The 27,185-nt window shown below is 62.3% G+C and overlaps 1 protein-coding gene across 1 annotated transcript; it reads left to right on the top strand.

Annotated features, from left to right (window-relative positions):
• The first annotated feature begins 18,384 nt into the window (after positions 1–18,384).
• On the top strand, positions 18,385–26,969 carry Jph4 (junctophilin 4). The gene is given in 17 exon segments (XM_048362801.1): positions 18,385–18,477; positions 18,479–18,586; positions 18,589–18,766; positions 18,986–19,008; positions 19,010–19,054; positions 19,056–19,199; positions 19,201–19,257; positions 19,259–19,546; positions 19,548–19,765; positions 23,147–23,205; positions 23,208–23,264; positions 23,540–23,616; positions 23,618–23,671; positions 23,673–23,942; positions 23,944–24,051; positions 24,053–24,075; positions 25,551–26,969. Coding segments are annotated over 17 exon segments (1,887 nt in total). The 3' UTR covers positions 25,636–26,969.
• The last annotated feature ends 216 nt before the right edge of the window (positions 26,970–27,185 follow it).

Here is a 27,185-nt window from a genome sequence, read left to right as displayed (position 1 = left end):
AACGCACACAGGGCACCGGGTTCTAGTCCCGGCACGGGGAGCGAGGACACGTAAGAGGCACGGTGTTGGTGGCTCAAGCCTCTAATCCCAGCTACTCGGGAGGCTGAGAATGGGAAGACTGCGGTTCAAGGGCAGCCCAGGAAGAAAACCCCACGGCGGATGACGGCAGCGCACGCCTGGGCTTCCGGTCGCCACAGGATCCTCACAGCAGGCGGGTGGCACGCGGCTCAGCGCAGTGTCCGGCAGGGACCCGGGTTCTGTCCTGCTCGCACCAGCCTCGCACGCGTGAGGTCCCGACGTCGGACCCAGGACCGGCCGCCCCTGTCCGTAATTCTAGCGGCTCAGGAGGCTGGAGACGAGGCTCGGGAGTGAGAGGCGGCCGGGGGACAGGAGCCTGCGGCGTCCTCATCTCCAGCGAGCCGCTGAACAAAGCCAAGCGTAGAGGTGTGCCTCGCGTGGCCTGGGGTGGGAAGCCACGCGTGGACACAGGAAGGGAGCAGGGCGGCCTGTGCTGCCCTGGGACTCGGGACCCCACCGCATCCCGGAAGCGGGGGACCGGCTCCGCGCCCCCCACCCCCAGGGGCCGAGGGCCCAGGCTTCTCCACCCCCGCAGGCCGCTCGCTCCTCCGGGCCAGGGGCGCCGCCTCCTCTCTGCCGCCCTCAGCCCAGAAGCGGCAGCCGCTTCCTGGGGTTCCCCACCTGATCGTGGGGTTCCCCACCTGATCGCCACCCCCCCCCCATCTGCCTCGGCTCTTCCGGCCCTTCAGACGGCAGCCAACAACTGCCTTGTGTGGAATCACTTTCCTGCCGAGACCCAAACCGCTTCTGTTTCCAGGGGGCTACGGGGGGGGGGCAGAAAAGGAAGCCGGGAAGGAGTGGGGGCAGGAGGGACGCGTGGCGGGAGAGGCCGGGGAGGAGGGCGACGGCGGGGCCTGGGCGTGACGACCCGCACAGATGGCGTCCTCCCGAGGGAGTCTAAGGGGTGCAGCTGATGGGTTGGCCCCGATGGTGCAGGGAAGGAGCACACCCACACCTAGCCGTGGACCCGCCGTGTCGTCCGGGGGGGGGGGTGGAAATCCCAGAGCCGCAGCCCCCGAGGCGGCTGACGGAGGCCCGAGCTCTGCCGGCGCATGCTGGGTGTGTGTCCACGACTCTGAGGCCCGGTGGAGCCATTGCCCTGCTGGACAAGACCCCCCTATGGTCAAGAGTCATGGGACTGCCAGGCACGGGTGCTCCTGCCCAGAACCCTGGCGAATGAATGAGGAGGCTGAATGAGACCCGACGATTCAAGTTCAAAGCCAGCCTGGCCAGAAAAGTCCATGAGACGCTTCGCTGCAATTAACCACCAGAGCTGGAAGTAGAGCTGCCACTCAAGTGGTAGAACGCCAGCCTTGGACGGGAGCAGAGGGGCGGGTGGGAGGGGGAGCTGGTGGACATGGCCCAGGCCGTGAGTTCAAGCCCCAAGTCAGGACTAACAGGCTGTTTCGATCTGCATCCAAGGAAAGAGTCGAGGTTGGCAGGATTGTTGGGGAAGTCGGTGTGTGGCGTCTTAGCTCCCCCCCCCCCCCCCGCGTGTGAGCAGCCTCCATGTTTTCCTGGCCTCTCTCTCCCGGCTGCGAGTGGACAGTGAGAACCTCCCTCCACAGGGACTCGCCTCCGGAAAGAAGGGTTCTCTGGGGCGGGGGGGGGGGGGCGCGCTGGGACGGGGGGGGGTGAATCCATCCCCATCCCAGAGGTGGGGGAGGTCGCACGCACCCCCGTCCTCTTCCCCAGCGCCATCGACGGTCTTGCAGCCCGCGCCCTGTCCAGGAGGGGAGGGAGCCTGGGCCTCCGCCTGCCCGCCCACAGGGTCGGGCCGGGCGTGCCAGGGCGCTCCCTGGACTCGCTGCTCGAGCTAGGAGAGGGGGGACGAAGCCGGGCCCCAGAACCGCTAACTGGAACGCTCCCGGGAGCTCAGCCTCGCAAGTGCTCACTCGAGTGTGTGATTTCACTCTCCCAACAATTGCACTCATTTTAAAATAAGGGGGGGCCTACCCCTGTCCCCCCCTGTAATCCTAGCTATTCAGAAAGCTGAGGTCTGAGGCAGACAGATCCTAGCGCCCCTTACCTCCGCTTGACAAGCCAAACGTCAGACGTGACCGCCGGGCTCCCGCGGGACAGCGCCAGCCGAGGGCAGGGAAAGCCACGGGAGCGAGGGCGAGGCGCTGGGCGCGAGCTGGAGGAGCCAGGACTCCAGGCGGGAGCCTCGTTCAAGGGCTCTGGAGAGGGGCTCGGGGACCGGCTTCGCGGCGGCCGGTTCTTAAGCCGTCCTTCCCGTCCACGGTCTGAGGTCGGCGCCGTCGCTGGCGTCTGAAGGCCAGAAATAGAAATGAGTCACCTGGCCTTGGAACGTGCTGAGTCCAGCGCTTCGTGTAGCGAAGATGGAAGGGCGGCCTCCGGTGCTGTCCGTGGTGCTGGGGCTGCGGAGGGCTCCGGCCAGCCCAGGGGCCGGGCTGCCGTGCCAGTGGTCACGGGGGGGGGGGGGGGGGGGGGGGGAGAGCAAGCCCGTCTGCGAGGAGAGGGTGACGACGCACCGACGAGCAAGGCCCACGGCCGTCTCAACACTTCCAGGGCCGAGCAGGTGCTTGCCCAGGAGGAAAGAAGCCGGTCACATGACCAGGCATCAGGCCGGCACCAACGGCCTACGACCCGGCCTAGAATCCTAGCTGCTCAGGAAGCTGAGCTCGGCAGGCTCGCAGTTTGAAGCCAGCCCGGGCAGAAAGGTCCACTACGGGGGCTGGCACGGTGGCCTAGCGGTGGAGCGCTTGCCTAGCATGCAGGAAGCCCTGGGTTCGATTCCTCAGCAACACATAAGCAGGAAAAGCCAGAAGCGGCGCTGCGGCTCACGTGGCAGAGCGCCGGCCTTGAGCTAAAAAGCTCAGGGACAGCGTGCAGGCCCTGAGTTCAAGCCCCAGTATGGGCACCAAAACAAAGCATAACACTAAAACAAAGCTTTAAACACGGAAGCAGCTGTTCTGTGGACATGACTCGGTGGTTCTCAGAGATAGGTTCTTGGTCCAGTAGCAACAGCCTAACTGGGTCACCTGGGAACTTGTGGAAAACAGAGGGGTTTTTGCTTGAGTGTTTGGTTAGTTGCTTTTGTAACTGGGGCTTAAACTCAGGGCCCTGTGCTCGTGTTTGACTTTTTCGTTCCAGGCTGGCACTCTACCACATGAGCCTGTCCTCCACTCCCAAGAAATGCAAATGTTGCTGGCTATGGTCGCGCATACTGGTGTGCACTGGGTGTAAGCCCCGCTACTTGAGCGGTGGAGGCAAAGAAGACCCAGCGTTCAAGGCCGGCCTGTGCTACGTGGAGCGGCTCCAGCTGTCATTCTGTCTCCTCCGGAGGCTGAGACCTGGGAGGATGGAGGACTGAAGCCAGGCTGGGCTGAGCAGCGTGCCAAGCTCCATCTCCAAGTAGCCGGCAGAACGTCAGACCAGCGGCTCTCGACGTAGTAAGATGCCCGGTATGAGGGAATGCGTGGCCCTGGGTTCAAGCTCCAGTAGGCACTGGCGCTTGAATGAATAAATCGATTAGTCCAGCTGGGGACAGCGTGAGGCCCTGAGTTCAAGCCCTGGTATCAGCACACGAAGGGAAAGGGAACGGACAGGTCGGGCTGCGGTGACTCCCACAATCCCCGGCCACGCGCGAGGCAGGGATGCAGGACTGCCCCTCAAGGCCGGCTCAGGCAACCGGGGACGGGAGAGCCTCCCTGTGCACCAACGGCGGGCGAGGCCCATGTGGGCGGAACTCGCGTGCTGTGTTAACCAGCGCTGCCCGGGGCGCCACCGCGAGCTCAACTCCGAGACCCACCGACCTCAGGCGTCATCCCCAGCCGCACCTGCTGTGCCCCCCTGGAAAACGGAGGTGAGAAGAGCGCCCGTGCCGTTGAGCTATGGGGGATTCGATGAGAAACATCTAGAACAGTGCAGGTCTCGGGCACAGAAAGCCTTCGGGAAGCGGCGGTGATTAGTACCTCCCGCCTCATCTGCACAATGCACCTTCTTCCTGGGCCAACTGCCGTGCCTGCTGGTCTGGGGGGGCACCTCCCCCCCCCCACTCCCTTCCACACTCCCTCTCCGGGCTGCCAGCGTGGGAAGCCGGACCTATCCCGGGGCGCCATCTTGTATCTCTCGCCCACCAGAGCAGGAGCACGCTGAGCAAGCCCGACCCCGGCGTCTCCGTCCCGGACCCGGCGGTCGTCCTGCGCCACGGCCTCGCGAGGACGCGACGGGACAGCGAGGACGCGTCGTGTGCTCCCGTGGAGACTCCCCTGAGCGAGCGTGGAGGCGGAAGCCAGCCTCGCGGCGGGAACGCCCTGGCACGCGTACAAGGATAAAGCGAGAGCGAGGGCGGCTCCGGGAGGACGAGAGCTGAGCCCACCAGCGCTGTGTCTTCTGGCTCTTCGTTTCAAACGGTTGTTCCCGTCTTTTTCTTCGAAGATGTCACTTCTTAAATACCTTTTTTCAGCTTTTCTATTTTCATCCGAGAGAGTCAATGAGATGTTAATCAGCCCAACACCTGCTTGTTTCCTACTTAATAGGGAAGTTCGGTGAGAAGCAGCCGTTGCAGCTGCCAGAGGTGAAATCCCGCCTGGGGAAGTGAGAGCGTGAATTCTGAGTCCAGAGGAAGCACTGAAAGTCCGAGGCCGCACACCCCGGACTCACGCGCGCACCGTGGCCCTTCCACCACCAGGCTGCTCCCGGCTGCCTTCGCGTCGCGTGCTGTAGCTTCAGGCTACCCTTATGCACAAGTACAAGCCATTCTCATCCACGTGGGGGAGCCCTGCTTTGGGATTTGGGGTGTGATTGCTGGACTCTGGCCTTGACCCTCAGCCTCTCCAGGCTCCCTGATTCTCTTTCTGCTACACAGCAAGCCTGCGTTGCTCTGAGAGCATCATGGATAGTAATCCCACCTCTCATTCATGCTTGCACAGGGATCAAGAATTAGAACAAGTTATACTGGGCAGGGAAAAAACACTTATATCTGCGCCCCAGTAATAAGAAACTTGTCTGGAAGCCAGAAACCGGTGGCTCACGCCTGTAATCCTAGCTACTCAGGAAGCTGACATCTGAGAACTGCAGTTCGAAGCCAGTCTGGGCAAGAGAATCTGTGACACTCTCGTCTCCGATTAATCTCAAAAACAAAAAAAAAAGGAGGGGGGGCTGTGGCTCAAGTCATAGAACAAACAAAGACAGTACCTGAGTTCAAGCTCCAGTACTAGGAAGGAAAGAGAGAGAGAAAGAAAGAGGAGGGAGGGAAGCAGGGAGGGAGGGAGGGAGAGAGGGAGGGAGGGAGGGAGGGAGGGAGGGAAGGAGGGAGGGAGGGAGGGAGGAAGGAAGGAAGGAAGGAAGGAAGGAGGCCTAGCCGGCTGTTACCTTATTGGCATCGTAGCTGGCCTACCACCCGGGGCTCCAAGGACAGGCTTCCGGGCCGCTGGCCTGCGATCCGCCTTCCCTCCCTGATCCTCGGCACCCCCCGCCCAGTCATTCAAGCCGCCCCTCTCCGTGCACCTGTGCGGTGTGAGGCGCAGTGCCTTGGGGGGTGCACAGGTGCGGGATGGCCCCATTGGGTGTCCAGGGCGTTGAGGCCTGCCCGCTTCCCCTTCCCTACTCCATCGCGTCCCGGGGAGCTTCCAGGCCCTTCCCCCTGGATGGCGAGGAGGTCCAGCCCCTCGGCCTGGCCCCCAAGTAACCCTTTTCCAACGCCTACCGTCTTCGCGGTCACCACAGGAAGCAGAGGATTTAGAAAGGAGGATGGCTACCAGAAGACACTAGACTTTGGGGGACATGGAGTCCATGGCTATTGTTCTCTCCCTAAAGTGGGGAGTAAGAGTGGGCACACCTGTCTGCCCAGTCTCACGGGGTTCCCTGTCCTCTGAGCTCGCCGTTGGTCCTTTAGCCCACAATGCCAGTACTAAGCTCAGTCGCACAGAGACGTAGCCAGAAGGAGAGTGGGTTTTCCACTTCTCGTGCTTCCGAGCGTGGCTTCTGCCAGCCAGTCTCCCTTCCAGCAAGCCGCGGGAGGCAGACGGGGGAAACGGCCTTGCCCAGCACTCTGGAATCACGATCCGAGCGGCAGGCAGACAGGAGCTGCCTCCTGCCAGCGGTAGCCAGACAAAGGAAAGGCATTATCTGGCGGTGGCCATGCTACCCTCTCCCCCGACCCCCAGGTAGGTGCCCCATGGACGAGCGTCCCCAGGTTTCTCCCTGCTCGAGGGGCTGCTCCCAGCGGGGGTGGGGGGTGGTAGAGCACTTCCCCACCATACTCGAGACCTGGGTTCAATCCCCAGGACCACACACCAGAAATTTCAACTTGGAGAAATCAATGCACTAACATAATACCCAGAATTTGAAATGAATAGGAAAGAGAAAAAAGGAAAACTAACCAAAAAAATGGTCATTGCTAAGATAGATGAGAGGTACATGGAGGTTCTTTATTGTATCTTGTTTACTTCGGTGTGTGTTTACATTTTTTCCATGATAAAGTGTGTTTTTAAAAAAATCAGATAAAAATATTTATGTACACATATGTCCTTTTCTTTTTTTTTAACCAGTCCTGGGGCTTGAACTCAGGGCCTGAGCACTGTCCCTGGCTTCTTTTCTCAAGGCTAGCACTCTACCACCTGAGCCACGGCGCCACTTCCGGCCTTTTCTGTGTATGTGGCGCTGAGGAATCGCACCCAGGGCTTCGTGCATGGCAGGCGAGCGCTGTACCGCTAAGCCACGTTCCCAGCCCCAAACATGTTCATTTTTAATGGCAAAATAGTATAAGTACTGTAAGAAATGCTATAATAATATAGTTCAACAAACAATGGTGCATCCAAACAGTTCAAGATTAAGCGGCTATTAAAGATTCAAGGACTTTTCCTTCCTTTCTCTTCTGCAATCCCCTCTCTGCCACAATCGTCTGAAATCGTGAGCCAGGTCAACTTTACCTCCCCTAAGCTGTTTTCACGGCAATAAAAAACTAATTAGCACGTGTCATGACTTTGTCCGTCACGTCAGTGCTGGCTTCTTCTGTGCCTTTGTCCACCTCCTTCCAGTCCCCTCTCACATCAGGTTCACTGTGAAGTCTGATGCCAAGAGACTCCTGCGTTCTCAGGTGCGTTCACGTTTCACCGTTCCCTCAAGCGCCCCGGCACCCGCCCTCCTCTGAGTCTCTCACCGAGACCGTTCACCCTCCTTCTCAGGCAGACTTTTCCTTCTCATAATTATCATCACCAATAGGATTTAAATGATTTTATGAGTACGTTTTTAAACAACAGCACACATTACCGGGGATGGTAAAGGCTGGTAATTAAAAGTGCCTTGAGCCAGACACCAGTAGCTCACGCCTGTAATCCTGGCTACTCCAGCCCAGGCAGGGAAGCCTGTGAGACTCTTATCTCCAATTAATCACAGAAAAAGCTGGAAGGTTTGCCGTGGCTCAGGTGGTAGAGCGTTAGCCTAGAGCAAAGTTGCTCAGGGACAGCGCCCAGGCCCGGAGTTCAAGCCTGAGGAAGAGAAAAAGAAAAAGAAAATGGCCTCAAAGAATTCTATGTTAGTCCGATTTTATTTTCTGAAGGAGAATGTCATCTAATTGTATATAAACTCATTCCACATACGAATGAAGATTTCTGGAAAATTGTTTTTGAAATTGTTCGTTGTGTGAAGGTTTTCAAAGCTGTAAAAGTAAATTCACTAAAACTGAAGTCACAGTGGAGCATTCTGTTTCTAGCCTAATTTAGATAAATGTATTTTATATATAAATAAAATGGGAATTTATATTTAAAGACTTCCATCACAATTTCTGAAACACATAAAATGGATTCTACCTTTCTATGGCGGAGCATTGCGGAAACACTGGACCACATTCCCACCCATGACTGGCCAGCAGCCCTCAGTTTGCCTGAAGGCAGGCATTTGGGGGGCTGGAGCCTGCAGAGTAAACTCACGCTTCGTGATTACCCCTGCTATGGGAAATAACAGCCCACTTGATGTGTCAAGGAAATTGTGAGGAAATTTTCAAACAAAATGTTGTACAAGTTTCCGTTTGCTGAGATGTTAATCACAGTCTAGTAAGACTCCAGACACTTCGCTAGTGTTCTTATCTATGAAGACAGAATCCGTGTTCTATAGCTAAAATATGGTTATGAAAAACTTCAAAATGAGGATCTATGGTAGAAATTCTCCATCATCTTCCAATCAAAAGACTTCCTTCTAGAGGCATTTTTGTGTGTCTCTTCCAGTTCTTAGTTCATGAGTCATTGTAGGAAATGTGTTGGACTCATTCTTGGTGTCTTCTGGATGCTTCTTTGTGGTGCTTGAAGCATCTTCTATTGGGTATTGATCATGTTCCTATCAGTTTTCAGTCTATTTTGTTGTTATTGTTGTTGTAACTTGCTTTTTGTTTCTCCTTCAATTTATACCTAGGTTTACCTATCCCATTTCTGGATAGAGAAATTGGTTTTTGTGTCTCCTGTTGTTTTCCCTTGTCTGTGTTGATAGGAAAACCTAATGGTGGTTTCATCTTTCTGTCTTTGTGTGTGTGTGTGTGTGTGTGTGTGTGTGTGTGTCAGTCCTGGGGCTTGGACTCAGGGCCTGAGCACTGTCCCTGGCTTCTTTTTGTTTAAGGCTAGCACTCTGCCACTTGAGCCACAGTGCCATTTTGGCTTTTTCTGTTTATGTGGTGCTGAGGAATCGAACCCAGGTCTTCACGCATGCAAGGCAAGCGCTCTACTGCTAAGCTACATTCCTAGTCCCTTCTTCTGTCTTTTTATTTGGTCATCTCTCATCTGGATAGTATCTAGTTCATTCACTTTATTTTGTAAACTGTTTCTGTTGAAGTTAATGTCCCGGTACATTTCACTCCTGATCAGGTATATCAATGTTGGTTTTTTTTTCATGCTGTGACATGTATGTCAGTATCTCGTACTTCCATTAGTTGAAAATTCCAAGAGGGTTTTGATAACTGGTTTGTTATCTTCATCTACAAGCTTTAATACATTTTAAGTGCTTATTAAAGGCTATGTTTGTCTGCTTATAGCTATATGTTAGAGTCCCTTTTTTCCTTCTATCACTTCATGTTCTTGACAAACTTCTTTGGGTGGCTGGTCGGAATGTTTTTCGACATGGCTCATTACTTGTGACCGAATGTTCCAGAAGGAATGTATTGTAGCTCCTCATAACGTTTCTTCATAGCTGTTTCCTGTTTTGTTGCAGCTGGCTGCCGGGGGTTTTTAGCCGCCCGCGCTCTCCTGTCCTGCAGGAGAGACGGGATAGCACGCCCCACGCGGACGGGTCCAGGAAGAGGATACAGGGGGCTGACAGACCGCCACCCAGCCCCCCTCTCGACGGAGGACACACAGACAGCCCGGGAGCCAGTCAGCGCTAAGACTGGTTTAATGGCGGCAATGAGCTGTTCTTTTAAAGGGGTCGGAGGGCGGCGGAAGGGGAGGGGCACGTGCACCTACGTAGGGGCTGGGATTGGCTGCCTGAGCTGTCCGTCAGGGCGGAGCTCCGAGGGACCTCCCTGAGGGGCGGCCCACAGGTACAGGTGGTCCCAAGGCTGGGAGGCGGGGCCAGCTGGAGCCGCCTCTGAGGATGCCAGGCCCGGCGGGCGGGCCCCACAGCTGGCACGGAAGTAAACGTTCTTCTTTTAGCGCAGGTATCTCCCTTCCCCTGGAGGGCGCCCGTCGGCCGGGGTCGCTCAAGTCGCGGTCTGTGTGAGTTCTGGGGCCCTGGAGGAGCGTGTCCCTGGAACGCACCCCTTCGTCCGGATCCCGTGTCCGCTTGCGGCGCTGGGGCACGGCTGGGGGAAGGGGCTGTTGAGTCCGTTCTGGTGGCTTCTCCTTGTAGGCGTGAGTGTGACTGACGTCGGGTGTAGCGTTAAGATCGCGCTCAGCCGCCTTCACCCGCTTAACTTCTTCTGGATGAAGCCCGGTAGGCAGCGGTTTAACTCGACTGCCCCATGAGGTTTGGGGTACCTGCTTTGGTGTTGAGCCGTCCTTGAGGGGCGCAGGTTCCCAGGTTTCCAGATCATCACTGGCAGCCCGAGTCCATCGCGGAGGACGGTGGGCGGGGACGATTCCCGAGCCCTGGCAGGCGGGAGCCGCGTGGGTCTGGCTGCCGCTCTGGTTGGCGGGGGGGGGGGGGGGCACCGGTTCGTGCGGGACCGTGTCCACTGTGGTGTCGGGTCTGTGGGACGAGCGTCTCCACCTGATGTCCACGGCCCTGGCCACGCCTGATGGCGGGCGCTCGTTTCTTGCACGCGCGTGCGCGTGCGCAAAGTGGTCCCGTCCTGCGTTAACTCCTCTGCTCCCCGAGTCTCTTTGGCAGCCGGGGCTCGAGTGCTCCTCCCTTTGCCGTTTGGAGGGCTGGGGCTTCGTGTGTAATGCTGGTGGGAGACGCAGCCCCAGTGCGTACCCCGAGCCGCAGGTGTTGGGGGGCCTGGTCCTCAGCTCTGCGGGGGCTCCGGTGGCAGGACTCCCTCCCAGCGCCTGCCTAAGGTCACGTCCTCCCTGATGAGCTAGCTGTCGCCGCCGCGGTGTTTCCAACCAGGTCGCCCTCCGCTCTTGGAGGACGGGCGGGTGTTTAAAGGTATAAAGCTTGGTCCCTTCGTTGTCCAGGCGACAGGCACCTCGCGCTGTTTCTCCTGGTGCCCCTTCTTGGCGGGTAAGTGGGTCTGGGCGGCGGGTTGCCTTCGGGGTCACCTCAGGCCTGGCAGCGGGGGGGCGGGGTCTCTGTGGGGCGCAGGCCTCACGGCCGTGTCCCGTGGCCTCTGAGGACAACCCGCCGTGGCTCGCTTCAGGGTCTCTGGCAGCTGAGTACGGCAGCCTTCCGTTGGCGAGGCGATGCGGGCCTCGGTCACTTGTCTGTCCGTGGGGGAGGCGGCGTCATGACAGCTAGGAAGGGGTGCGGGGCGGGGGAACCGCCCGTGAGCGCCAGGCGGCGGCGGGGGAGTCGCGGTGGCTACGCTGTCACGGTCACCGCTCGCTGGGGGAGGTGCGCGGCCGGTGCTGCTCCGGGGGGAGGGGGGGAGCCAGCTGGCCTCTCCCCCTCCGAGGGGGAGGCACACGAGTTCACAGAGCCACTGGCGTGGCGGTGGGCAACCCTCCTTTAGAGCCGCAACGGCAGCCCCAGCAGGTGTCGTGCTGCAAGCTCCGTCCACTCTGGGGACTGGGCGGGGAGTGGAGACGTCTCCTCGAGTCAGGAGATGGACGGACAGGAGTGGAGACGTCCCGTCAGGTCAGGAGATGGACGGACGGGAATGGCGACGTCTCCTCAGGTCAGGAGATGGACGGACGGGAATGGAGACGTCCTGTCAGGTCAGGAGATGGACGGACAGGAATGGCGACGTCTCCTCAGGTCAGGCGATGGACGGACGGGAGTGGAGACGTCTCCTCAAGCCCGGAGCGTCTGCACAGATGCCCCTCCTGGGCGGCTGAAACAGGAGGCGCAGTGCCTGGTTCTCGGGGTGCTCCGCCCAGTAACTGGGCCCCTGCAGGTGGGCTGTTTGCCGGCGCGGCGGGTCCTGCTGGGAGGCCGTGTGGCGGGCGGCGCTGTCCGTGTTCAGGACCCCGCGTCGTCTCGCCAGGAGCGTGTGGCGTGGCCGTCCTCCGTGGCAAAAGCAAGAGAGGATTCTCTGCGCCTCTGTCCTGCACCGTGGAAGCCCTGGCCGGGCGGCTCTGCCCGCGTCGCCTCGGTCAGGGGGTCTGCACGCGGCCTTGTCCACGTGACAACACGAGAGGCCAGCGGGTGACTGTCCGTGTTCTCCATCACACGCGACGCGCGCACAGCGAGGCCCGCGCCCCGACGCGCCTCTAGCCGGACGGTCTGTGCGATCGTCCTCCTTCCGGAAAGCCGCGGGCCCCAGGGGTGCTCCCCCTCCCGGGGGCCGCGGCCCTGGAGGCCTTGTGGAAAGTCACGGGAGAGGCCTGCGCGGGGTCGCCCCGGAAGGCCGGCCAGGATCCCACCGCGGAGGCCCTGCGCCTCCCCCTCCCCCTCCCTCCCTCCTTCCCGAGCCCCACCCTGTGCCTCCCCCTCCCTCCCTCCTTCCCGAGCCCCACCCTGTGCCTCCCCCTCCCCCTCCCTCCCTCCCGAGCCCCACCCTGTGCCTCCCCCTCCCCCTCCCTCCCTCCCGAGCCCCACCCTGTGCCTCCCCCTCCCCCTCCCTCCCTCCCGAGCCCCACCCTGTGCCTCCCCCTCCCCCCCCTCCCTCCCTCCCTCCCTCCCGAGCCGCGCCCTGCGCCTCGCCCTCCCCTCTTGGATCCCAGGGCTTCATGCATATGAGGCGAGCACTCTACCACTAGGCCATATCCCCAGCCCCCTATTTTCCTTAAGTTGATGTTTTGATTCATATCTATCCAAAGTTTGTAAAGAGGCCCTGAAGAGCAAGAGAGAATGCCTAGGTGTGTGTGTGTGTGTGTGTGTGTGTGTGTGTCTGTGCTTCGTCACGGCTCTGCCAACCTGACATTGTAACTTCAAGGAAGGCAAATCTCCTTTGTGCCCCCCGTTCCTGGCGTTTCTGCCCATGGCCACTGAGAGTGTGTGACAAGGCAGCAGCCCACGCCAGGCAGCCAGGCAGCAGAGACCAGACGCCTGTGCTCACGGCAACGGGTTCTTCATCTTAGCACTCGCTGGCGGAAGGCCCTGAGAGCAAACCCTGTCACTGTCAAAAAAAAAAACACATGTAAAAGATAGCTTAGTGTCATATACAGTGCATTTATTACATAATGTGTTTCTCTCATAAAATGCAATATGTATACAAAACAGATTCAAGAATGTTCTAATGGCATGAAGAAATGCTTACAACGTAAAGCTACGCGAATGAGACTACAGAATTGAACGTGCAACTGCTAATTCTGTTAAATAACAAACGCAGGGAAGCGACTCTGAAGATATACTAAAGTGTTATATAATAAAAACACAGGCGATGTTTTTATTTTCCTTCTTAAGTGTGTGTGTTTCCCTAATGCTTGTGTGTGTGTGTGCACGCGTGTGCGCACGCCCACGTGGGCACCATGCCTCACGACAGGAGCTTGAACTCAGGGCCTGGGCATTGTCCCTTAACTTTTCTGATCAGGGCTGGTGCTATACCACGTGAGCCACAGCCCCACTCCCAGCTTTCTGGGATCAACTGTAGGTAGATCCCGACAGACGTTCCTGCCCGGGCTAGCTTCAAACCCTCATCCTCAGACCTCAGACCCCGAAGCTGCTAGGACGGCCAGCGTGTTGCCAGCCCCCAGCCACATTTTCCTAATTCTACAAGGGACGTCTCACTTTTGTCAAGAGTTTAACCTCTATCACCACCACACGTACTTATTAAAACATATTAACTTGGGAGTCTGCTCTATATTGAGAGCCAAGAACTGCCATACATTAGCTATGGAACCGAGTGCAAATTAACTTCTGAGTCAACATTCAGTCCCCCTAAAACTGGAATCCTGTCAAGCCATTTTTCAGGCTACTATTTACTTGACATTTACGTGGACCGAACCCCATGCGGGGTGGTGTCCCCTCGTGTCTTGGCATAGGACTGCTCGTGCACAATCATTTCAACCTCCCAATACACGTCAGAGTCCGTGATAGGACTCCTAGTCCAGAGACGCACCAGGGAAGCTCAGAAGAAGCAGGGGATGTGCTCAGGTTGTCCATCTTCGGAAGCCAACTTTTGGCCTCTAGCCGAGATGGCTCAGCTGCGGCATTCGTGACGGGGTGGATGAGGTCACACAAATCCGGTGCCCAGCGCTGCACGCGTGGGCCTGCTTCATCTGCATTAGTGCCCTTCCTTCCCCGTGACACGTGACAGTTGATAAATGGTGGCAAGGCGAGCCGGTCGCTCTGGTGGTGGAAAGTACCCCCTGCCGTGACAGAGAGAACTGAGGACCTGTTGGGAACACAGCCGGAAAGGACTGGATGGCTGTCTCCCACAGAGAGACAGAAGGGCCTAAAACTAGGTGGCCTGTACATCCCAGCGCAATACTTTTATTTTTACTTTTCTAGTACTGCGGCTCGACCTCAGGGCCAGGGCTACGACTCTCTGAGCTCTATGCCAGCTCACTGGAGGTAAGAGTCTCACAGACTTTCCCGCCCAGGCTGGCTGTGAACCGCCATCCTGATCCCCCAGACTCCTAAGTACCTAATAAGCTCACGGTTGTGAACCCCTGGCTCACAGTTTCCAGGGTATTCTTGTTCAGGATTGCTTTCTGACTGCATTGGACCCTGAACCTTCACTTGCAGCTCAGCATCAGCACAGAATCGCCCTATAAACAAAGAACTACCTCCCAACTTCCAGGCTGAGCATGGTGCTGAATGCCTGAAATCCAAGTACTCAGGAAGTACAGAGCAAGTTGAAGTCAGCCTGCTCTATATAGCAAAATCTTGTCTCAAAACAACAAACAAATAACCATATAGGACAAGGTCTCCCAGCCTCCTATGTTGATCTCTCTTCTCTTTTGGGGGAGAGGAATCTTAGGGACAAGTCACTCTGTGGACATGGAAGGAGCTAACTGGGCTTGCTGCAGAGTTCTCTTGTGGATTCATCTGGAAGGCCTCTTTCCCGGAGAGCCAGCACAGAAAGTTAAGTTCCTCCCCTACTCCCTGTTCCAGCCTATGAACTCCTTGTGATACTAGCCACACTGGAATCGTGTGGTCATCTTCTCTGTTTGGTAGGAAGCGCCACTATAAAATCTTGGGCATAAACCTGATACACAATAAACTATGTAGATATTTGATCAGAGGAGAAATGAATGAATGAATGTTCTACCAATCACCACGTGTGAAGGGAACTCATAGTTGCATTGTTTTGTTGCCAAACACCTAAAATGTGTTCTCTGCTAGGCTCAGCGGTGTATGCTTATCATCTCCCCTCGGTAGAGGCTAAGGCAGGAGAATCACAAATCCAAGCCAGCCCGGACTACATAGCAAGACCTTGTCTTAAAACCAGAAAGAAGAAAAAAACAAAAAACCTCTCTGCTCCAGAGGCTTAAAGTCTATAGGTTTCTCCTCACGTAAATGTGTAGACAAACAGTGTTTGGGGGAAACGCAGGGAAATTCTTTTATTATAATCTTTATATTCTTCATTTTATCAAAGTACTCGAAATGGAGCCCTTGAATCGAAGGGAGGCTTCAAAGCACATGGAATCCTGGGAGAAATTGCAGGACTCAAATAATCTGGAGTTGAATGTACATGAGTAGTACAGTCTGTGCTTTGCCCAAGGCCCTGAATCCAATCCCCAGCGTGCACGCACACACACACACACACACACACACACGTCTGAATGTTCTAATCCTCCTTCTGCCAGCTCTGCTGTGTGTCTCTGGTGAGTGACGGCCCCTTCTGGGCCTGGCTCCTTAATTCTCTTCTCCATAAAGTCAGGGATGAAGGGGAGAGAGTCGTGGAAGGAAGGTACAGGCCTCACGTGAAAATCAAAGCCATCGGGCAGACACCGACGGCTCAGGACTACGATCCTGGCTACTCTCAGGGGACTGGGGTCTGAGGACCCACAAGCCAGCCCAGGCAGACAAAGCCACGAGACTCCAATGAACCAGCAAGAAGAGGGAAGTCGAGGTAGGGCTCAAGCAGTAGGAAGGTGGCAATGAGCAAAAAGCCCCATGAGAGAGCATGAGGTCCTGAGTTCAAGCCCCCGTGTGGGCACACTTTGGGCAAATTGTGTGTCGCTACTTACCCTCCAGTGCATGATGGAAGTGTCCTTTCCACACGCTTAGGTGTTGAGAGACAGGGGTGGATGCAGTCTGAGGAGGCCGAGTTTGGGGGGGGGGGGTGCTTGCAAGGCCGGAGGTGCTACCCCTCTGGTGACTGGACACACAGGGGCGGTGGCCGGAAAGGGGCTTTGCCACAGGCAGGCCTTGCCCAAATACGCCTCTTCCTTTGCGGTGTGTGTGTGGGGGGGGGGGTAATATGCATCTTTATTTCCAGGTTTGCAGAAATGAAGACCCCAGACCCCCCAGGCTTCAGGAGCTCGATCCTTCTCCCCTAGCCCAATCAGAACAGCCCGGCCTTTCCCCTCGGGCCGGAGAGAAGGGGCAGGGGTGCTGGGGCGGGGCAGGGCAGGGCCTGCCCTCAGCCCTGCTGGGGAGGTCCGGGCGGCGAGGCCCCCTCCAGGGCTGTCCTAGGGAGGGCAGTGGGGCGGATGGATGGGAGCCTGGGTGCCCCAAGGCCTCCGGGCGCTGTCCAGCACTGGCCGGTCCCCCCCCTCCGGGCCTCCCTGGGCCTCCACCCTAGCCTTCCCTCTCCTCTGCAGAGCTCGCTCGCTCGCTCCCTCCCGCCCGCCTCCGGATCCATTTCTCTCGCCCTCCCCCCCCTTCCTCCACGGCCCTGGAGGGGGGTCTCCCTCGCGGCCCCACCGCACCTCGGCCGTCACCCCGGCACCTCGTTCTTTGTGCTGCTCGCGCCCTCTCCCGGCCTCCCCGACATCTCTCCTCCCCCGCCGGGCTGCGCCCCCCCCCCCCCCCGCCTCCCCATCTTCTCATCAGTCTCCTCCCCTGGCTCCCCTCCCTCCTCCCCGCCGCCGCGCCGCGTGCCGCCGCCCGGTGGTTCCTTCCCACCCCGGGGGTCTCGGCGCCGCTCCGCGCTGCGCTCGCCGGCCGCGTCCCCCGCCCGGGCCCCGCGCCCCGCGCCCCGCGCCCCGGCCCCGCGCCGCCCGCCCGCCCGCCCGCCGCCCTCGGCCCCTTTAAATCGCCGGCCCGGCCTCCCCCGTCACGCCGGACGGAGCCCACATCGATCGGCGGCGCGGCCATGGATCGGAATCCTGATCTCGATTCGCCTCTCGCCGCCACCGAGGGGAGACTGATCCCCCCCGGCGCCCCTCCCGGCCGCCCGCGCCCGCCCGGCTCCCCGCTCCCCGCCGCCCCGCACCGAGGCGGACCCCGCACCGCGCGCCGGCCCCGCGGCTCCCCGCCCGCCGGCCCCGGGCTGGAGCGGCCGCCCCGGCGGGGAGCGGGCTCGGCCGGCCCGGCCGGGCGGCAGCGGAGGCGCCGGGGCCATGGACAGCGGCGCCCGGGGGGCAGCCTGGGCCCCAGCGCGCTCGGTGAGTAGCCCGCGCCCCGCCGGCCGGCCGGCCTCCCCCCCCCTCCCGCCCCCTCCCCCGCCACCTGCCCGCCGGGGTCCGCCCTCCTCCCCCCCTCCCGCCCCCTCCCCCCGCCACCTGCCCGCCGGGTCCGCCCTCCTCCCCCCCCTCCCGCCCCCTCCCCCGCCACCTGCCCGCCGGGTCCGCCCTCCTCCCCCCCTCCCGCCCCCCTCCCCCGCCACCTGCCCGCCGGGTCCGCCCTCCTCCCCCCCTCCCGCCCCCCTCCCCCGCCCACCTGCCCGCCGGGTCCGCCCTCCTCCCCCCCTCCCGCCCCCTCCCCCCGCCACCTGCCCGCCGGGGTCCGCCCTCCTCCCCCCCTCCCGCCCCCCTCCCCCGCCACCTGCCCGCCGGGGTCCGCCCTCCCCCCGCGCCCCCCCACGCCCCCATCCGCCCCCCCCGCCACCTGCCCGCCGGGGTCCGCCCTCCTCCCCGCGCCTTCCTCCCGAGCCCCCCCACCTGCCCGCCGGGGTCCGCCCTCCTCCCCGCGCCCCCCCACGCCCCCATCCCGCCCCCCCCCACCTGCCCGCCGGGGTCCGCCCTCCTCCCCGCGCCCCCCCCACGCCCCCCATCCGCCCCCCCCACCCGCCCGCCGGGGTCCGCCCTCCTCCCCGCGCCCCCCCACGCCCCCATCGCCCCCCCACCTGCCCGCCGGGGTCCGCCCTCCTCCCCAGCCCTCGAGCCCCCTCCCACGCCCCCATCCGCCCGCCCCCCCCCCGCCACCTGCCCGCCGGGGTCCGCCCTCCTCCCCAGCCTCGAGCCCCCCTCCCACGCCCCATCCGCCCCCCCCCCGCCACCTGCCCGCCGGGGTCCGCCCTCCTCCCCGCGCCCTCCTCCCCGAGCCCCCCCACCTGCCCGCCGGGGTCCGCCCTCTCCCCCGCGCCCTCCCCCCCCCGGCGCCCCCTCCCTCGCCGTCCCCACCCCGGGGCGCCCGGCGGCCGCCGGTCCTGGGGGGGGGAGGGGAGGGGAGGCGCCGGCTTCCCGGCTCCCCGGCTCCCCGGAGGGAGGGAGGGGCGGGGCGGGAGCGGCCGCCGGCGGGCGGGGCGGGGGCCGGGGGCGCGCGCGCGGGGTGGGGGGCGGGGGCGGGGGACCCGCTCTCCACGCGCGCCCCTCTCCCCCGCCCTCTCGCCCTCTCTCCGTCTCCCCGCAGCCGCTCAGGATGAGGGCCCCGGCCCTGCCGGTCCGCGCCGGGGCCCCGCCGCCCGGCGCCCGTCTAGCCGCCGCGCCCCCAGGCCTCGCCCGGCCGCCCAGCCCCGGGGCCGCGCGAGCTTCGTGCATGTCCCCCGGGGGCAAGTTCGACTTTGACGACGGGGGCTGCTACGTGGGGGGCTGGGAGGCGGGGCGGGCCCATGGCTACGGCGTGTGCACGGGGCCCCGGCGCCCAGGGCGAGTACAGCGGCCGCTGGGCGCACGGCTTCGAGTCGCTGGGCGTCTTCGCGGGGCCCGGCGGGCACAGCTACCGCGGCCACTGGCGGCAGAGGGCAAGCGCGAGGGGCTGGGCGTGGAGCGCAAGAGCCGCTGGACGTACCGCGGCGAGTGGCTGGGCGGGCTGAAGGGGCGCAGCGGCGTGTGGGAGAGCGCGTCGGGCCTGCGCTACGCGGGGCTCTGGAAGGACGGCTTCCAGGACGGCTACGGCACCGAGACCTACTCCGACGGAGGTGCCCGGGGGCCCGCCCGGCCCGGGGGAGGGAGGGCGGCTCGCCCCGGTGGTCCCCCACCGCCCCGACGGCTTCCCGGGCTCCACTGCCACCGGGCGCTGGGGCTGGGGAGGGGGAGGACGGGGAGGGGGGGGGAGGACGTGGAGGGGGGAGGACGGGGAGGGGGAGGACGGGGAGCGGGGCTCTGCTCTGACTCCTCCACCCCCCCCGCCCCCCCAGGCACCTACCAGGGCCAGTGGCAGGTCCGGGAAGCGCCATGGCTACGGCGTGCGCCAGAGCGTGCCCTACCCACCAGGCCGCGCTGCTGCGCTCCCCGCGCCGCACCTCGCTGGACTCGGGCCCCAGCGACCCCCCGACGCCGCCGCCGCCGCCGCCGCTGCCCGGGGACGAGGGGGGCAGCCCGGCCTCGGGCTCGCGCGGCGGCTTCGTGCTGGGCCGGGCCCGGGGACCCCGACGGCGCGGCCTCGCGGAAGCGCGCGCCGGCCGCGGGCGGGCTTCTTCCGCCGCTCGCTGCTGCTGAGCGGGCTCCGGGCCGGCGGGCGCCGCGGCTCCCTGGGCAGCAAGCGCGGCTCCCTGCGCGGCGAGGCGGGCGGCGAGGCGGCGGCGGCGCGGGGCCCCCGGGCCCCGAGGCCGGCGGGGCCCCCCGCGCCCGCGCCGCCCGCGCTCATCGAGGGCTCGGCCACCGAGGTGTACGCCGGCGAGTGGCGCGCCGACCGGCGCAGCGGCTTCGGCGTGAGCCAGCGCTCCAACGGGCTGCGCTACGAGGGCGAGTGGCTGGGCAAACCGGCGGCACGGCTACGGGCGCACCACCCGCCCCGACGGCTCGCGCGAGGAGGGCAAGTACAAGCGCAACCGCCTGGTGCACGGAGGGCGCGTCCGCAGCCTCCTGCCCCTGGCCCTCAGGCGGGGCAAAGTCAAGGAGAAGGTGGACCGGGCCGTCGAGGGGGCCCGGCGCGCCGTGAGCGCCGCCCGCCAGCGCCAGGAAATCGCCGCCGCCAGGTGGGTGCCGCCGGGGACCTGGGTGCCGAGGTAGGGGCGGGGGGCCCAGGGCCGGGCCCGGATCGCCTGGGAAGGGGGGCCGCTTGGACGTGAGGCTACAGGTGTGTGCCGGTGGGCGCTGTGAGAGCGTGGGTCTGTCTTGTGCGGGTGTAGCCAGGTAGCGTCGTGCAGGCCCAGGAACCTCTTACAACACCGACGGGGCCCCCAGTCGGCATCGCTCCGTCCCGAGCAGACCCGTCCCTTCCTAAATGGGCTCCAGCCCGAGCCCCTTTCAGCCCCGGGCCTTGAGGAGGTCTAGATTGGGCAGCTCAACGACACCCCCGGGAAACTGGTCTTCCCCGGGCTTGCCTCCTCTGCTTTCTTTTACCCAACTGGTAAAGGTTGAGGGGGAGGAGGCTGGCCTGTAAATGAGGTTTCCTTGCTGCGAATCAGAGTGCATTTCCCTAAGTCGGGAACCTTGCAGAAATGTCCAGGAAGCCAAATGTGTAATTTTTGTTTTCCACTAGCTCCTTTTTTACTTTTTCCTAATGAAAAGAGGGCTGGGGGTGTGGCTAGGAGAGGAGAGGTGAAGTACGATGAGGTACACGTGAGACCCGAGCCCCAAACCAGCCCCAAACAAAAAGAAAAAGAGCAGATGAAATGAATTTAATAGCATATTTGTAGTTAAACTACTATTTTCAAAATGCCATTTCAGCTCGCCATCAGTATTACATCACTGAGAATTTGCCTTCTTTTGAGCTGTCTGAATCTAGTGTCTACTTTATATTTGCAGCATGTCATTTTCACTTAGATTATCCACATTCCAAGAGCTTTTGCTAGCACCCATGTCTTAGGACTACTGAGATCTACAGCACGGCTCCTAAAGATAACAAGAAGAAATTGCAATGGCATTTATGGGCCCTTGGTCTACACTGCTTGCGCATTGAGTTTTTATATGCCGGATGATCTTTAAATGGGATGTAAGCCAGGTAGAGTGTGATTCAGGCCTCTAATTCCAGCACGGCAGGTGTATTGAAGGTTCAAAGCAAGCCTGGGCTGCACAGTGAGACCTCCTGTCAGAAAAGTCTAAATAAATAAGCAGAACGGGGGCCTAGTTAGGAGATACATTGGCAATTGTTTCAGAGGGCCAGAGATCAGGAGATTACAAACATGTTCCAGTGAATCGGGCATCATGGGTGACAGGTTGTGGTGTGTGTTTTGGTGTGTGTATGTGGGTGTGTGGTGTGCCTCCAATCTAGAGTAAATGACTAAGCCAGACGGTGCATCTACAGATGTATCTACGCGTGCCGATACCGAATGCGGACGTTACACCGGGAACTGGGAGATCAGAGCCCCACAGAACATTTTGGGCAAGATAGGGTGGAGGCATGTGCGGGAAAAAAAAACAAAAAACCCTGATCTCAGTAGCTAGAGGATCAGGCAGTGGGGAGGAGGCTGGTTGGTCTCCCCAGCAACAGGCCTGCACCAACTCTGATTGGCTACTGCGACCATGGAAACAGCAGAGCCTCCGCACAGGTGCATCTGCCAGGTAGCTTCAACCTGACCTGATGCCTGAGTGCAGATGAAGGCTACTGTCTGGACCTGATCATCTACCCCTGCCACACACAAAAACACAGCTCCCTGCACACGTTACAGCCTTCCACAGAACTCACGGCAAGGCAGCACTGTCACATCTTGAACCCCGAGATCAAACCAGTGTCAGGACAGGATTAGTCCTGTGCCGTGGGAAAGCCCTAAGACAAACAGCATCTGAAATCCCTCCAAAGGAGCTCTGAAGCTCCTTGATGTTCAGAGGTTTGAGGGAAGGAAGCCGACTGTGTCTTCCCAAGTGCATAAACAAGGGGCGAGGGCCGGAGTGCGGCCTGGTGGTGGAGTGCTTGCCTAGCCCTGGGTTCAGTTCCCCAGTGCATAAACAAGGGGCGAGGGGGCCGGGGAGTGCGGCCTGGTGGTGGAGCGCTTGCCTAGCCCTGGGTTCACTTCCACAGCACCACATACACAGAAAAAGCCGGAAGTGGCGCCGTGGCTCAGGTGGTAGCGTGCTAGCCTTGAGCAAAAGCATCTCACAGACAGCACCCCAGGCCTGAGATCAAGCCCCAGGACTGGCAAAAAAAAAAAAAAACAACACAAGAGGTGAGCCTAACACTACGCTGGACACCACCGCCCCTAGATCCAAACTGCTTTCTTCTTTTCTTTTCTTTTTTTTTTTTTTTTGCCAGTCCTGGAGCTTGCACTCAGGGCCTGAGCACCGTCCCTGGCTTCTTTTTGCTCAAGGCTAGCACTCTGCCACTTGAGCCGCAGCACCGCTTCTGGCCATTTTCTGTATATGTGGTGCTGGGGAATCGAACCCAGGGGCCTCATGTATACGAGGCGAGCACTCTTGCCGCTAGGCCATATCCCCAGCCCCCGAGCTGCGTTCTAAGCCAGATAGAAGGGACGGGACCTGTGGTCAGAAGGGAGTCGTAGGTCTGAGTCCATGCACACCCGTGGCAAGCACATCTGATCACCACTATCTCTGCACCTTTATGCCACATCTCAATCAGGGATTACAGAACCAACCTAACGATTCTAAGCACTCTAAGACCAATCGGAGAGGCAAAAGGGAAGGGTAAGTTAATGCACCCGACGTTAGAGAGAACTCGGAGAAAGCACCGGGCGTAAGGACTGAGTGCTTCAGGCGATGGGTATCTAAGGAGTGGAGCGCGGTGGGGTGGACTGGAAGGGAGCCGTGACTGCCGCGGAGAGGGAGCAAGCGTCCTCCGGCCAGGAAGTCCGTGCTGGAAGAGTTAGGACTCGAGGAGGTCGCTGAGGGCAGGTGGAATTGCTCGGACAGGACCGAGGTAACAGGGTAGCACCCCGAACCCCACAGGAAGACAGGTGACTCCAGGGGGCCCAGGAGGCACCCACCACGGGAGAACGCCGGCTGCAGGTTCCCAGCGGCACTGTGTGCGGGGAGAGCGCGCCGAGAGCAGGCAGGCCCGGCCCCCGGGGCGAGCAGGGCCGGGGCTCTCGGCTCCAGCAGGGCCGGGGCTCTCAGCTCCAGCAGGGCCGGGGCTCTCGGCTCCTCCAGGGCCGGGGCTCTCGGCTCCTCCAGGGCCGGGGCTCTCGGCTCCAGCAGGGCCGGGGCTCTCGGCTCCAGCAGGGCCGGGGCTCTCGGCTCCAGCAGGGCCGGGGCTCTCAGCTCCAGCACCTGGCAGTGTTACTACAGCACGCCAGGACAGGAAGGGTGTGAGCGAGCCCGGAGAGGGAAGCTCGAGGGCATGCCTGGAGGGGGGCCTCTGGCGGGCACCCCAGAGGTGAGCGCAGCGCGGGGGAAGGTGGCGGGCGGAGGGCGTGCCTGCTCGCAGTGGGGGCGCGCTCATCACGCCTCCCCCGGGCCGACAGGGCCGCCGAAGCCCTCCTGAAGGCCGTGGCCGCCAGCGGCGTCGCCGAGAAGGCCGCGGAGCCGCGCGCATGGCCAAGCTGATAGCCCAGGACCTGCAGCCCATGCTCGAGGCCCCAGGTGAGGGGCGTCCTGGGGAGGGAGGCCCCTCGGGGCGGGGTATGGAGGGGTTCCCGTGTGGGGGAGGGGGGACGCTCCCGGACCCAGGGGCGGGGAGAAGCCGGGCCGTCGAGGCCGTGGCGGGGCCCGTCGTCCGGGCCGTGGCACTGGGAGCTTAGCAGCCGGGTGAGGGGGGCCGGGGGGTGCAGTCCTGACGGCCGCCCGTCTGGGGGAAGCCTCCGGCGCTCTGGTCTCGGGCCGCAGAGGCCCCGCTGACCCCGGGCCGTCGCCGGCAGGGCGCAGACCCCGGCACGACTCGGAAGGCTCCGACACCGAGCCCTTGGAGGAGGACAGCCCCGGGGTGTATGAGAACGGGACTGACGCCCTCCGAGGGCTCCCCCGAGCCGCCCGGCAGCCCCGTCTCCTCCCCCCCGCCCCTGGCGGCCCCCGGCCTGCCGCAGCCCACTGCCTCCCGGGGGAGACTGGGGCCCCTTCTCCAGCCCGCGGCGTGGCCCGAGGAGTGGGGGGGGGCCCGGGGGGCCGGCGGAAGAGCTGGCCGGCTACGAGGCCGAGGACGAGGCCGGGGTGCAAGGGCTGGGGGCCCCGGGGCGGCTCCCGCTCCTCGGGGGCTGCAGCGACAGTTCCGGAAGCCTCCGGGAGGAGGAAGGGGAAGATGAAGAGCCCCTGCCCAAGCCGAGGGGCCCCGGGGGGCTCGGAGTCCACGCCTGTCACCACCCCGGTCCTGAGGGGCCCGTCCTCCAGGGGTCCTGATGCCGGGTGCCCGGCCGAAGACTTGGAGGAGCCTGCTGCCCACCGAGAGGCCTGCCCAGCCGTGAGACACCCCTCCCTCTCCCCCCTCCCCCTCGGTGTCACCCCGAGGCCTGCCCAGCCGGTGAGGCACCCCTCCCTCTCCCCGTCCCCCTCGGTGTCACCCCGAGGCCTGCCCAGCCGGTGAGACACCCCCTCCCCCTCCCCCCTCCCCCTCGGTGCCACCCCGAGGCCTGCCCAGCCGGTGAGGCACCCCCTCCCTCTCCCCCTCCCCCTCGGTGTCACCCCAGGCCTGCCCAGCCGGTGAGACACCCCTCCCTCTCCCCCTCCCCCTCGGTGCCACCCCAGGGCCTGCCCAGCCGGTGAGACACCCCTCCCCCTCCCCCTCGGTGCCACCCCGAGGCCTGCCCAGCCGGTGAGGCACCCCTCCCTCTCCCCCTCCCCCTCGGTGCCACCCCGAGGCCTGCCCAGCCGGTGAGGCACCCCTCCCCCTCCCCCTCCCCCTCCCCCTCGGTGCCACCCCGAGGCCTGCCCAGCCGGTGAGGCACCCCTCCCTCTCCCCCTCCCCCTCGGTGCCACCCCGAGGCCTGCCCAGCCGGTGAGACACCCTCCCTCTCCCCCCTCCCCCTCGGTGCCACCCCGAGGCCTGCCCAGCCGGTGAGACACCCCTCCCTCTCCCCCTCCCCCTCGGTGCCACCCCAGGCCTGCCCAGCCGGTGAAGCACCCCTCCCCCTCCCCCTCGGTGTCACCCCGAGGGCCTGCCCCAGCCGGTGAGACACCCCTCCCCCTCCCCCTCGGGGCTCTCTTTTCAAAGCCCGGCCTCCAACCTCCAGCCCTCTGTCCGATCTCCTGGGTGGCTTTCATTTCGCCTCAGCGTGCTCCACCTGGTCAGCTTTGGGCAATACCCCACCTCAAAAAAACACACAACAGTTCACGCTGGACAACACCCTAGAGACCTTCAAGTCCCGCTCCCTCCCATGACAGATGGGGAAACTGAGGCCCGGAGCGCTTCAAAGTGACTTGCCCCTGGTTCCAAGCTAATAATTAATGGTAGAACCAGAACATTTTCCCCCCCTGTTCCCTTTCCATATCATTTCAGCTCCCAGTTTCCTACTCCACCCCGCCCCCACCTCCGCACTTTCTGTCTTGGTGCCCAGAAATAAAAAAGGAAAAAAAATGGTCCCCTCCTCTCTCCCTCCTCTGGGAAGAGGAGAAACGGAGGGAGAGGTGGGGAGAGCCGGGAACTGGAAAGGTGGGGTTCCCTGGGAGCGCTCTGCGCGCATTGGTTTGGAGCCTTCTCCCGTCTCCTAGCAACCGCATCCTCGCCCTGCATCCCTCTGCCTCGCTGCAGCAGGGGCAGCTGCTGCCAATGTCTGCTGTAAGGCCAGGCACCTTCTGCCTGGCCCAGCGGATGCGGCGCTGGTGGGGGGAGGCGGGGCCCGGCCCGGCCCCTGGCCTCACCCGCCCGGAGGCACCGGGGCCCCTTGGCCGGAGCCGGGCCCTGACACCGCTCCCCCCCCCCCCCCCGCCTCTCTCTAGGGCGCTGCCAACCCCCCTGGTGGTAGGAGCCGTGGCCCTCCTGGACCTCAGCCTGGCGTTCCTGTTCTCCCAGCTCCTCACCTGAGGCGACTTCCGGGCCTCTCCGCCCCTCCAACCTGCCTTCTTCTCCTTCCCTAGTCCTGGTTGTGTGTTCTCCCGTCCTCTTTCCTTCGCCCCGGCCCTTTCTTTTCTGAGCCCCTTTCTTCCTGTCTCCCCTTCCCCCTTTCTTCTTTTGGAGTATCTCCTTTATTCCGGATCTGTCTTCCTCCTCCCTCTCCACCCAGTCCCTTCTCTCTCTAGATTGTTTACATATGAAGGGCTTTTCTCTCTCAGAGTCGCCTTCTTCTCTGAGGCATACAAATCTAAGTCAGACCATTGCCCCCCCACTCCCCCCCCCCCGCCCTCCCCAGCTTTTCTTAGTTCACCCGAACCTCCGCCGCCGAGGGTGGGGCATGGTGTCCTGCGGAGCCTCCTGAGCGGAGAGGAGGAAGGAACTGGAGAAGGGGTCACGGAATGAAGGACTAGGTACTCGCTGCGCCCCTGCAGCTTCCTGGCCCCGATGGAAAGCTGGGGCAGGAGCCATCTTGACTCTTACCTTGGAGGGTTTTTGTCTCACCTCGCGGGGCCCGGCTAGGCTCCTGCCTACCTCCATGCTTCCGGGGGAGAGAAGGGAAGTGGAGCATGGAAAACTCCCTAGACTTGCCGGGGTGTGTCCTCCCTGGCCCAGTCCCCCTCCCACCCCCGGGAGGGCCGCCGAGGATCGGGGCAGGCCTGGAGCACTGTGCGAAGGAGGGGCGCGATCCACACGGCCAGGCCCTCCCCCCCACCCCACCCCCGCCAGCTTCTGCGGCTGCCCTCCCCTGCCTCCGCGGCCAGGACCCACTCGTGGCCTTTGATTCGATTCCAGAGGGAGGCCGGCGGGGAGACACGTCCGCTGCAGGGGTGCCGCCCGGCCCCCAGCTCCGGCAGTGGCGGAGGGGTGGGGGGGGGAGGCGCTCCCTGAAGGATGGACCCAGGAATGACAGGAGGGGCCCACGAGTCTCCGCGCGGTCCCCCATCACCGCGAGGGTCTGGTGGGAGCCAAGGAAGCCGCTGTCTCAGCCCCAGGCAGGGCCACGGTGGGAGTCCAAGAGGAGAGGGCAGCACGCGGCTGCTGTGTGGCCCCAGCTTCTCCCCTGGGGACAGGAAGCCCCGGGGAAGGGGACCGGTCCCCCTCCCCTGCATGAGGCCGAGGCCAGCTGCCTGCCACCCCCTCCCTGAGGAGCGGCCCAGCCAGGAACGCCCACCACACCCCCCCTCCTTTTTTTTCTAGTCAAACTCTGTTCACTCCTCGGCCTGCCTCCCTCCCTCCCTCCCGCTCAACCTTTCCTTCTGGTTTCTATTTCCTGGGATTGGGGATTGACGTTATACAACAGTGCCGCCAACACCGAGTCTTGCAGGAAAAAAAATGCAAAGAAATTTAACAAAAAAATATATAATAAAAAAGTTCACAAAAGGTGGGGAGGTGTCTCGCTCCTGTGCAGTGTGATGGGCACCAGGCTCGGGGTCGTGCAGGGGACGCATCGGGGTCCCCTCCCCCCCGAGGCTGCGCGCCGGGCCTGCTCCCCGGGGCGTGAGCTGGGCTCCAGGCTGCAG

The sequence above is a fragment of the Perognathus longimembris genome, chromosome 14, assembly GCF_023159225.1.
Source record: "Perognathus longimembris pacificus isolate PPM17 chromosome 14, ASM2315922v1, whole genome shotgun sequence".
Taxonomy (NCBI): Eukaryota; Metazoa; Chordata; class Mammalia; order Rodentia; family Heteromyidae; genus Perognathus; species Perognathus longimembris.
This window is presented reverse-complemented; position numbering and strand designations above follow the sequence as displayed.